The sequence below is a fragment of the Oncorhynchus masou genome, chromosome 24 (genome assembly GCF_036934945.1).
Source record: "Oncorhynchus masou masou isolate Uvic2021 chromosome 24, UVic_Omas_1.1, whole genome shotgun sequence".
Taxonomy (NCBI): domain Eukaryota; kingdom Metazoa; phylum Chordata; class Actinopteri; order Salmoniformes; family Salmonidae; genus Oncorhynchus; species Oncorhynchus masou.
In genome coordinates, this window is record NC_088235.1 from 32456179 (window position 1) to 32468204 (window position 12026).

Consider the following 12026-nt stretch of genomic DNA (forward strand, 5'->3'; position numbering starts at 1 on the left):
GTTACAGGGAAGACATCCTCCTCCTTCATGTGGTACCTGACATGACCCTCCAGCATGACAATGCCACCAGCCATACTGCTCGTTCTGTGCGTGATTTCCTACAAGACAGGAATGTCAGTGTTCTGCCATGGCCAGCGAAGAGCCCGGATCTCAATCCCATTGAGCACATCTGGGACCTGTTGGATCGGAGGGTGAGGGATAGGGCCATTCCCCCCAGAAATGTCCGGGAACTTGCAGGTGCCTTAGTGGAAGAGTGGGGTAAATCTCACAGCAAGAACTGGCAAATCTGGTGCAGTCCATGAGGAGGAGATGCACTGCAGTACTTAATGCAGCTGGTGGCCACACCAGATACTGACTGTTACTTTTGATTTTGACCCCCCTTTGTTTCAGGGACACATTATTCCATTTCTGTTAGTCACATGTCTGTGGAACTTGTTCAGTTTATGTCTCAATTGTTTAATCTTGTTATGTTCATACAAATATTTACACATGTTAAGTTTGCTGAAAATAAATGCAGTTGACAGTGAGAGGATGTTTCTTTTTTGCTGAGTTTATAATCATCCATCGAAAAGTGTTTAGAATGGGTGAAAGATCTACACCGCCTGTTACAATAACACAACAGTCATTATCTTAAGTAGCCAGTAGGATGCAGAAAAGGATTAGCTTGCCTCAACCACACCTTCAATCATTCATCAAAAAGTGGTTGGATTGGATGAAAGATATACACAACTTGGTATTATGGTAACAGTCAAACTCTTTGTGCATTTGTTACTTTACTTATTACATTCAAGATGACAAGGCATTGGAAATGTGGGGTGAAGGCATTGTATGAACTCAAGGAACATTTGACAAAGTCTCAGACCACCCACGCCTGTTGTTTTAATGAACAATATTGTGCGTCATGGCAAAACAAACATGGCAACATACCATTGTATTCAGTAAACATTTAAGAAAATAATAATAATATCAAACTCCACATTTCAGACAGTACTTTATTGATAGTAGGGCCCTGAGTTTTTCTAGACCACGTATTATTGACCTGGCGAGGAAAAACCCCTGGTCCTTAGTATTAGACATCGTAACCTTTTAATAGCCAAGCCAAAACAATGAGTTAAATGAGAGTTAATATTTAGTGGTTTTGAACTGACAGATGGTGCATAGAAAGTGGAGTGTTGTTTAGAAAGTTGCTTAAAAAGTAATCTACTGAAGCAAATTGAATCACTGATGATCAATAATCTCACAGCAAGTTACAACACATAGCGACAATGTTGTTTACCGGTTATATCCATGGAATTATTGTAAACCTTAAACAAACTTTACACCCACAACTTTGAGGCACATACATACACACAGCTTTATGCAGGTGTTTGTAAGGTAAGGAAAATACATTTGTGGTTGGGGGATAATGGTTGGGTACATCAAGGGAAGTCAGGTTTCTCAGGGAAGGTACATCCCGCTCGTCTGATAATGACATTGGCTGCATAGTGGCCAGCACGGATACACTCCTCCAACGGCCTCTCCTGGACCAGCTCTGACAGGAAGCCTGGGAGGAGAGAGAGGTGAGAAGCAAGGGTCAGGGCTCAGTAAAAGACTATAGCAGAGAAGAAACATTTATTAAAGTGTCACTCCTCAATATAACATTTGACAGAATGGTTTGAATTACAGGGGGGTGGGGAGAGCTGGGCACCACTATCAGACAATCAGAACTCCCCTGGAGATGTATCAAAGGAATAGAACATGGGAATATAATTGATTAATTGGGCATCTATGTATATGCTGTGGAGAGGATAATTGGCAGAAACAAGAGAGAAATCAGGGAGGAGACAGACTAGTGTACTGCACCTCCCACAAAGGCATCTCCTGCTCCGTTAGTGTCCACAATGTCGTTCTGGTCAATGTCCAGGACAGAAAACATGGTTACCTTCTCACCTGGGGGGGGGTAGAGATAGAGAGAAGAAATTAGGGATATCATTTAGATAATTATTAAGATCTATATCAGGGTTTCCCAAACCCAGTCCTGCCCTAGCACTACACAGCTGATTCAAATAACCAACTCTTCTTCAAGCTTTGATTATTTCAATAAACTGTGTAGTGCTAGGGAAAAAAACAACCAGGGACGATTTTGGGAAACCCTGATCTATATGACCCTGGGTCAAAGATCAAAGAATACCATGCTTCCAAATGTCATACACACTGTGATCAGTCAGCTGAGCGTGATTTCACAAGAGATATCTTCAGCTGTGATTTGGCCGACTTCACAATACAATAAAAATGCAAAGTGTTGACATGCCTCTACACTTTCAACTCAGTATCATATCAAGATGGATAAGGGTTCTAGGCCATGAAAGAACAAGTTAAGGTTTCACTTTGAAATCCATTAAATGAGTACTGTACAGGATTAGGATCTTAATTTGACCACCCTGTTTGCGAAGACATTTCCTGCAATACAGGAAATGTAAACTTGTAGTATATTTGAGGTTCAAAAGTCTTCTGAAGTTTGTAATTTCCACTGTGAAACTTGAGACTTGATTGTCCCTTACGAAAAATGTATCAACCCCTACAAAAATCTCCATTAATTATAATCCTGTTGCAGCAGGATTATTTTCCTGCTGTAGCAATCTGGGTCAAATTAAGATCCTACATCTGTATATTATCTTCAGTGGGATGTATTGCTTCAATTATCAGTAGCACATGTACTTCAAAAGAAACTTCAAGTCAAAAAAACGAAACTGGCAGGGTGAAAAAAAAGAAGAAAATCTACCAGACAACAAAGTATTGAGGTATAGAATGACATTAGATCAGCAACTTATGTCGGTACAATCCAAACCACACACAGGGTCTTCAAACAAGGCAAGGTCTGTGTCCGAAATGACACCATATTTAGTACACTCCTTTTGACCAGAGCTCTATCGAAAAGTAGTGTACTATATCGGAAGTAGGGTGCCATTTGGGATGTAACCAAGGGCTCTGGTGCCGACATGAACCTTCAAACAGGTGTGGGAGACAAAAGACTGACGTTTGGATGAAAGGAACATGAGGAGGCTGACAGTGTTCTTATTGGGTTGGAAAGATCTAGGAATTTGCGGTTTAAAGCCACAATCTGCAATTTGTTTTCAATGGGTATATGCACAAAGTTTACAAAACATTAGGAACATCTTCCTAATATTGAGTTGCACCCCCTTTTGCCCTCAGAACAGCCTCAATTCGTCGGGGCATCAATAAGGGATCATAGCTTTCAGCTTGATTCACCTGGTCATTCTGGTCATTCTATGTCATGGAAAGTGCACGTGTTCCTAAAGATTTGTACACTCAGCTATCACTATTACCATACATAGCTATAATTCTGCAGATTGCACCTTTAAAGAGACAAGAAAAGAGCTAACAATAATCATAATGTCACATGACGAGGCCCACTGCAAATAGAACAGTTCACAGATTAATTTTCTAGTTGCAAAACAAGGCAACCCCGCCTCATCAATTTCAACAAAACTCCTAAACATCCTCAGAGTCCAGTGTCATACATGAATAAGACTCAAAGTAATGATCTTGAATTACATAGCATATTATGCATATACTGTAGGCCTTTCAAACAAATCAAGCCACCATGTGAAAATAAAATAAATAAATGGTCAGAAATAGTTTCACAAATGCTGGCTGATGTTATGACCTGACCTGATGTCAGTAAGGTTTTAACCATAGAATGTTCTAACACACCTTGATTAATGAAGCCTATGTGGCACAGTGACCAGTCGGTCACATTGATATGACCAACTATTTGGGGCGGCAGGTAGCCTTAATGGTTAGAACGTTAAAAAAAACTATCAGCACATAGGCATCTCAGTCTGAGAGAACTTTCCGCCCTCCTTTCAATGAAGCAGCTGATTACTTTGGTTACTTTGATAATAAATCACAATAAAACCGAGATCCTTTTATGATCAGCTAATTAGAGCCATAACGACATTGCTTAATTCATGTTGCAAATGAAGCATGTGGACCCTTCCTCCTCCCTATTGAAAATGATTAACCACACACACATCTTAACATATACATTGTGCTTATAATAAATCACAATTTGTCAATTATTCTACAGTTAACAGATTACAATTATCAAGTGTGAGATGTGTGTGTATTTAAAGAGGAGGAATGAATTAAAAACACATACACAAGACAATGTCTGTGTCCCAAATGGCACCCTATTCCACCTATAGTGCATCTTTTTATTTTATTTTTATAATGCACTACCAATAGGGCTCTGGTCAAAACTTTAAAGGCAATAGGCTGCCATTTGGGATGCAGGCATAGTCTTGTGTTGGTGTTTTTAATTAAAACCTCTCTTTATAATAGAAGAATAGAATCTAGTATAATTATTGCGCATTGATTCCAAACACGATTATTATTACTGCAGACGTTCAGTTTAATAGCCCTGAGGGTGTTACAGGTTTTAGTTTTTCCATTTGTTTTGAGGTTGGACTTTTAGCACGTATAGCACGTTAGCATGTAGGGCACACCAATTGGTATCACCTCGTTAGTCAGTATGTGTTACCTCTGTGCTGGTTGCCAACTCGTTAGTGGGAAGGCGTTTCACTTGTGCTGGCCTAGGTGCTATATATAAGTGGCTGGCCCAGTGCTCCACTGATCTTGAGAGAACGAGGGTCAACACCTTTAGTTGGCGCTCCCGATTTGATTTCTAGAAAAAACATTCCTTGGTCTGATCTTCCGTTATTGTTTTGCGTCACCTTCTTGGTTTGCTTCCTGTCTTTAAGTTTGGTCTTGATTTTCATTTTGTTTGCCTCTTCTTGGGCAAATTTTGTGGGTGTTTTTTTAAAGTTTCCAGTTGTTGTTGCAAGTCAACTTTCAGTGGACACCCCTATGAGTCTTTCTGAACCCCTCCAAAAAAAGACCCTTCTGTTTGAGTGACATTTTCTTGTTGGGAAACAGAACTGGGAGTCAGGGTTTAATTCTGGAGAGGGAGCCTGAAAATGGCTACCACGGGAGTTAGTGACGAAAAATAACAATACAGGACACTTTAGAGGCTCTAATTGGAATGAGTACCCTTTAAATCCTTTAACGAGGATCCATTGGAGGGCAATAAAATGCACAAGGTAAATATGTTTACACAGTTTCAAACAAAAGTTTATTTCCTCATAAAGGTTTTCAGAGTGGGCGGCAGAGGAGGAAGAGAAACCAACCATCTGAGACGTAACCAGCTGGAAAATGAAGTGGCTAGTTGATTATAAAGCTGAACTGTAATGGCAATTACATATAACATATTAGGCCTACCTAAACTAAGAAAAACACCACAACCACATTTATTTCATTTAACCAGGTAAGGCATTGAGAACACATTCTCTTTTACAATAACGACCCGACCATGATGTCATAACCTACTGTATTCAGACCCCTTGACTTTACCCCTTATTCTAAAATGGAGTAAATTGTTTTTCCCCCCAAGCTACACACACAATACCCCATAATGACAAAGCAAAAACAGGGTTTGAAATGTTTGCAAAAACTATAAAAAGTACATAAGTATTCAGACCCTTAATTCAGTACTTTGTTAAAGCACTGTTTGGCAGCGATTACAGCCTCGAGACTTCTTGGGTATGATGCTACAAGCTTCTCACACCTGTATTTGGAGAGTTTCTCCCATTCTTCTCTGCAGATCCTCTCAAGCTCGGTCAGGTTGGATGGGGAGCTTTGCTGCACAGCTATTTTCAGGTCTCCAGAGATGTTCGATCGGGTTCAAGTCCTTGCTCTCAAGGACATTGAGACTTGACCCGAAGCCACTCCTGCGTTGTCTTGGCTGTGTGCATAGGGTAGTTGTCCTAGTGGAAGGTGAACCTTCGCCTTTGTGAGCGTTCTAGAGCAGGTTTTCATCAAGGACCCTGTACTTTGCTCCATTCATCATTCCCTCTACCCTGACTAGTCTCCCTGACGCTGAAAAACATCTCCACAGCATGATGCTGCCACCACCATGCTTCACCGTAGGGATGGTGCCAGGTTTCCTCCAGACGTGATGCTTGACATTCAGTCCAAAGAGTTTCAATCTTGGTTTCATCAGACCAGATAATCTTGTTTCTCATGGTCTGAGTCTTTATGTGCCATTTGACAAACTCCAAGTGGGCTGTCGTGCATTTTACTGAGGAGTGGCTTCTGTCTGCCCACTCTACCATAAAGGCCTGATTGGTGGAGTGCTGCAGAGATGGTTATCTTTCTGGAAGATTCTCCCATCTCCACAGAGGAACTCTAGAGCTCTGTCAGAATGACCATTGGGTTCTTGGTAATCCTCCCTAACGAAGGCCCTTCTTCCCTGATTACTCAGTTTGGCCAGGTGGCCAGCTCTAGGAAGAGTCTTGGCGGTTCCAAACTTCGACCATTTAAGCATGGAGGTCACTTTGTTCTTGGGGACCTTAAACACTGCATACATTTTTGGTACCCTTCCCCAGGTCTGTGCCTCGACACAATCCTGTCTCAGATTTCTATGGACAACTCCTTCGAATGGCTTGGTTTTTGCTCTGTCTACTGTGGGACCTTATATAGACAGGTGTGTGCCTTTCCAAATCATGTCCAATCAATTGAATCAAGTTGTAGAAACATCTCAAGCATGATCAATGGAAACAGGAGCTTGAGCTTCATTTTGAGTCTCATATCAAAGGGCCTGAATACTTATGTAAATAAGGTATTCTGTTTTTTGTTTTTAATGAATGTGCAAACATTTCTAAAAACCTGTTAAAGCTTTGTCATTATGGGGTTATCAATTTTAGAGCAAGGCTGTAATGTAACAATATGTGGAAAAAGTCAAGGGATCTCAATACTTTCCGAATGCACTGTACACACCAGGTAGAGATAAACTATACTTTAAACAGAGTAGTACTGAATAATCCCTTTCACTAATGTATTCTTAACATGAACTTTGTAATAGGGAAATCACATATCTTGCACTAAGTCTATGATGCAGCCACTATCTCGCACCACTCTGTAAGACCACAAAACCACACATACAAAGCTGTACAGAGAACTGTAGACTACTGAATAATAGATTGTCAATTTTGAAGTTTCTTATACTTGTCTTTTCTTTACTAGGACTGACTTTGCCGAGAGCCTTTATTGACTTACAATGACTGAGATATGTGGTTGTCCTACCTAGCTACCTGGAGGAGAGTGTCTGCTGAATGTAAATTAAGCCTTATGACGTCCCTTTTTCCCATTTATTTTACAGTAAGTGTGAACATAACGATAGAAACATCACACCGCCACAGTATAACACTCCCTTCCTCTTCCTTCCACCATCCATTCCTCTGTCTGCCAATATTCTCTTCTTCTGAGAGTCAAATTAGTAAACTTGACTGAAACGTTAGCTCAGGTTACAAGTGCACCAAACTCCCAGGTGATGTGGAAACACAAAGTCCTCATTGGCAGAGAACTGTCATGGTTTGTGTCCCAAGTGGCACCCTATTGCCTATGTAGTGTACTACTTTTTACCAGAACCCATGAAAAGTAGTGCACTACATAGCCAATAGGGTGCCATTTGGGACACAAACCAGTCATGGAAATGGTCATAAACACGTTCCTGCCAAAACGCTGTCTCTGTTGACGTTGGCTGATGGGATGTCTGAAAACATTACTTTTGTGTAATAACTTCACATTTCACTGTCTGTAATTGAGGGGACGGTCACCAAGTGCAGTCCGTCATTTTAACTTCAACTGTACTCTTTCTTACACGGCTCAGGCTCTTCAACAACTACTACACTGAACAAAAATATTAACGCAACATGCAACAATTTAAACAATTTTACAAGGAAATCAGTCATTTGAAATACATTCATTTGGCCCTAATCTATGGATTTCACATGACTGGGCAGGGAAGCAGCCATGGGTGGGCCTGGGACGGCATAGGCCCACCCACTTGGGAGCCAGGCCCAGCCAATCAGAATGAGTATTTTACAGACAGAAATACTTATTACATTATTACAGACAGAAATACTCCTCAGTTTCATCAGCTGTCCAGGTGGCTGGCCTCAGACGATCCCTAAGGACAAGAAGCCGGATGTGGAGGTCCTGGGCTGGCATGGTTACACGTGGTCTGCAATTGTGAGGCCGGTTGGACGTACTGTCAAATTCTCTAAAATGACGTTGGAGGTGGCTTATGGTAGAGCAATGGACATTAAATTATCTGGCAACAGTTCTGGTGGACATTCCTGCAATCAGCATTCCAATTGCACTCTCTCTCAAAACTCGAGACAACTGTGGCATTGTGTTGTTGGACAAAACTGCACATTTTAGAGTGGCCTTTTATTGTCCCCAGCACAAGGTGCACCTGTGTAATAACCATGCTGTTTAATCAGCTTCTTGATATGCCACAGCTGTCAGGTGGATGGATTATCTTGGCAAAGGAGAAATGCTCACTAACAGGGATGTAAAAAAATGTGTGCACAACATTTTTGAGAAACAAGCTTTTTGTGCATATGGAACATTTCTGGGATATTTTATTTCAGCTCATGAAACATGGGACCAACACTTTGCATGTTGAGTTCATATTTGTGTTCAGTATAAAACAAAATAATAATGGTTTGCTCATTGAATCAACAAAGTCATTGGTTGGCTTGCTGTGCTGGGGTGGCCTGTTGTGGGATGTGTGGGTGGGTGTTGACTCAAGTGTTACTGTCTAACAGTTAACCTGTAGCATTGATTCAAGAAAGAAAGAAACCAGGATTTGTTTTCAGAATGAAATACATCCTTGGAAACCGTTTGCAATTGTCTTGCTTTTGTTCTCTTTAATCTTTGCCACTCCCTAATTAACAAGGCTTGAATGCTTTGCAAACCACAAGGAATTCTTTCAACAGGCGACTCGCTTTGAAATGTGCACCAATGAAGTACTTTGTTAATTATTATTTTTCAAAACAATGCGTATTATTCACACCATGCCAATAACTTGAGACAAATATAGGGTACAATGTGAAAATAAAGACATTTATACCCTGGATATTTAGCCCACTAAATGATGAGTACACAGAGCCTTGCTTGGCATATTAAATCATTACATGCTCTTTTTCATTAGAAATCAATGCCATTGTAATGTGACAGACATCAGGTAAAAGTTTAAATTAATGCCTTGCCAGAATGGTGTACTACATGTTAACACTGTCAATACATTGCACCATGAAGACTAAATCAACAATTAAAGTTGGAATAAATGATACTTATTTTTCTGGAACACTTCCTTAATGGCTTGAACACACCAATAACGTTTTCCTGCCGAGACCGAATGCAAACCGATTTTACATGTAGGATCGCCTGAAGATGTCGGCAGTCATACAGACATCAACAGCGTGCTGAACGATTGATATATGAACAGGAGATCTACATAGAGTACAATGTGTGTGAGACCCTTAACATTCCAGCCAAACTGTGCCACAGAGAGAAAAAAACATGATCACTTTCTTGGACAACCCGTCAGGTTAGCAGCAAGCACGTTGACATTCAATCTGTTTCTGTGTCATAACCAGCAACATCTTTATTCACAGTTGAGTTCTAAAAAACTAAAACATATGACTGTATTTATACCCACAGGCAAAAAGATGAGTAGACCAATATCCCTTTGGTGAGAGTAAACCCTGATGCGAGATGCCACAGATAAGAGTAGAGTTCACCCACACAGTCAGCTGCTAATTGATTCCATCTCTCGCTGGAATAGGGAATACTAACAGGGCAGCCCGTATGCATAAAGCAGCACATCAGAGTAAGTGCTGATTTAGGATCAGGTCCCACACTGTCCATGCAATCATATTCATTATGATCTATATTTGCCATGTACAGTGTTTGTAGTGTAGATTCTGGAATTATTTGTCAATATATTCGGTTGATTGTGTTTATCATCTTTATTCTGTCTTTTGATTCTGTTTACTGTGGGTGCACCATTTCACCAAATCAAATTCAGGGTATATTTAAATGTACTTGTTGAATAAAGGTGATTTTGATTCTGAAATCATATTGAATACCATGATTACATGGACAGGGGGACCTCATCCTAGATCAGCACTCGTACTCTGAGAATACAGGCCCAGGTGCATTTTACTAGGAAGTGTTCAAAATAAAACATACAATCCAGCTTCTGCCCTATAGGCCTAGAGCTTCGGTCCACTGTGGCTTGGTATGACTCTACATTATTTGATTAACACGAGTAGTAGATAGACCTAGTCTTATTTCACACAGTTAAAACCCTCTGAGCCCCAGCCTGCTTTCCTGGCTGCCTTGCCTTAGCCCCTGAGAGCCTTAAAACCCCACTGGAGAGATAGGCTGCGTCCTGAATGGCATCCAATTCCTTGTATACTGCACTGCTTTTGACCAGAGCCCTATATGCCCTAGTGCACTATAAAGCGAGCCTTGTCAGGCTTTATCTATCTGGCCCTTATCAGCGATTAGAGCAGCAGCCCTCTCTCTGCTCAACGATCGTTTATTAAATCTCCTGCACCGTTAAGGTTCAGGGCACAGTCATCTTAATCAGTGCTTTAATGGGTCTATAACCAAAAGTGCAGTGTAGTTCAGCAGTGTCAGTGGCTAGATTGGCAGTGGCTGGCTCAGTGGCTAGATTGGCTGTGGCTGCTAAATAAAGAAGAGCAACTTACATAGCTAGCTCTAACTTGACACTAGACTAGGCACATTAGGCAGGTTTAGGCCATGTTCCCAATGGCACCCTATTCCCTATATAGTGGACTACTTTTGACCTGGGCCTTGATTGATGGTAGGATGTGATGAAAGAGGCAGTTCATTACCCAAGTGAAGGGCAGTGGAAAGAAAGATGACAATATCAAATTGTCTGACAATTATACCACAGGGGAAATGGATTCTCTTAATTCTCCCTCTATCCTTAATAACTGTAAAATGGTTGAACGTGATGTGGAACATTGCAAGACTTCCGGGAAGCTGAAGTTTGGGGTTTGAGAAGTCAATGAGAGAAGCAAAACATTTTTTCTGTAGTTCCTGAAATCGAAAGGCACAATCTAGATTCGAGCCAATGTGTTAAGTAGTTTAACATGTTATTACTCCAACCTCGTGAAAGTGACAAACTGACACGTTTTCATTTTCGTTAAAAAAAAAACTTATATCAAAGGACTGCCTTTGATTTGATTGCTTGTGCATGCGTAGTCTGGCACGAGAAGACCGTTAGACCTGATGACATGTTTCCACGCATGAGCTTAGCTAGCCAACGCCACCCTGACATGTCCTACAAGTGTGACCTGGCAGTTTCTGCCTATCTTCATACTGTACTGTCTTAGGTGACGTGCAGAGGGTGGCAAATGATCAAATTGCAAACAAAATGACAGATCAAGTTTATTAGAGAGCCTCTTCTGGGAAACATCTTTAATTCTCTTTTTACATCAACATTTATTTGGCTCTGCACGCACGTGCACGTGCACGTGCACACACACACACACACACACACACACACACACACACACACACACACACACACACACACACACACACACACACACACACACACACACACACACACACACACACACACACAGAGTGTAATTAAACTACAGTTTCCTCCCTGCTAGTACTACTGTACAGTTCACTCTGCTCCCGTCCCACAGCAACTAACATATCAACACATTCCACTCCCTTAGGGAAAAAAACACATTCATTTCACGTGATCACATGTGATTTAATGTGAAGTTAATGTGATTAACATTTGACAACATGTGAAGCAATATGTGAAACAATGTGATAACATAAAACTACATGTGACAACATGTAAGCACATGATCTCATGTGAAATTAATGCTAAATAAATGTGAAATGGGGATAAAACATTTCAACATGAGATAACAATATATTACACGCAACAACATTTGAGCACATGAAAGCCCAAAATAATTTACTTTAAAAGGCATCATTTACATTCATTCAATTAAACAGTCATGGTCCCCTGCAGGTTATGTTTAGTTCCCATTTTGTTCCAAAGACCTTTTTAGGACATTCTTAGAATGTTGTGTCATGGTACCCTGGAGGTTTTTGTC

The 12026-nt window shown here is 40.8% G+C and overlaps 1 protein-coding gene across 2 annotated transcripts in view; it reads right to left on the reverse strand.

The window, feature by feature from the left end:
- Window positions 1–854: 854 nt before the first annotated feature.
- The window catches only part of LOC135512056 (adenosine kinase-like), a 296146-nt gene continuing 284974 nt past the window's right edge, over window positions 855–12026 (reverse strand). For both annotated transcript variants that reach the window (XM_064933668.1, XM_064933669.1), the window contains exons 10-11: window positions 1843–1929; window positions 855–1543 (exon numbers count right to left, since the gene is read on the reverse strand). In XM_064933668.1, the coding sequence (XP_064789740.1) occupies window positions 1419–1543; window positions 1843–1929 (212 nt within the window). In that variant the 3' untranslated portion in view covers window positions 855–1418. The remainder of the gene's footprint in view (window positions 1544–1842; window positions 1930–12026) is intronic.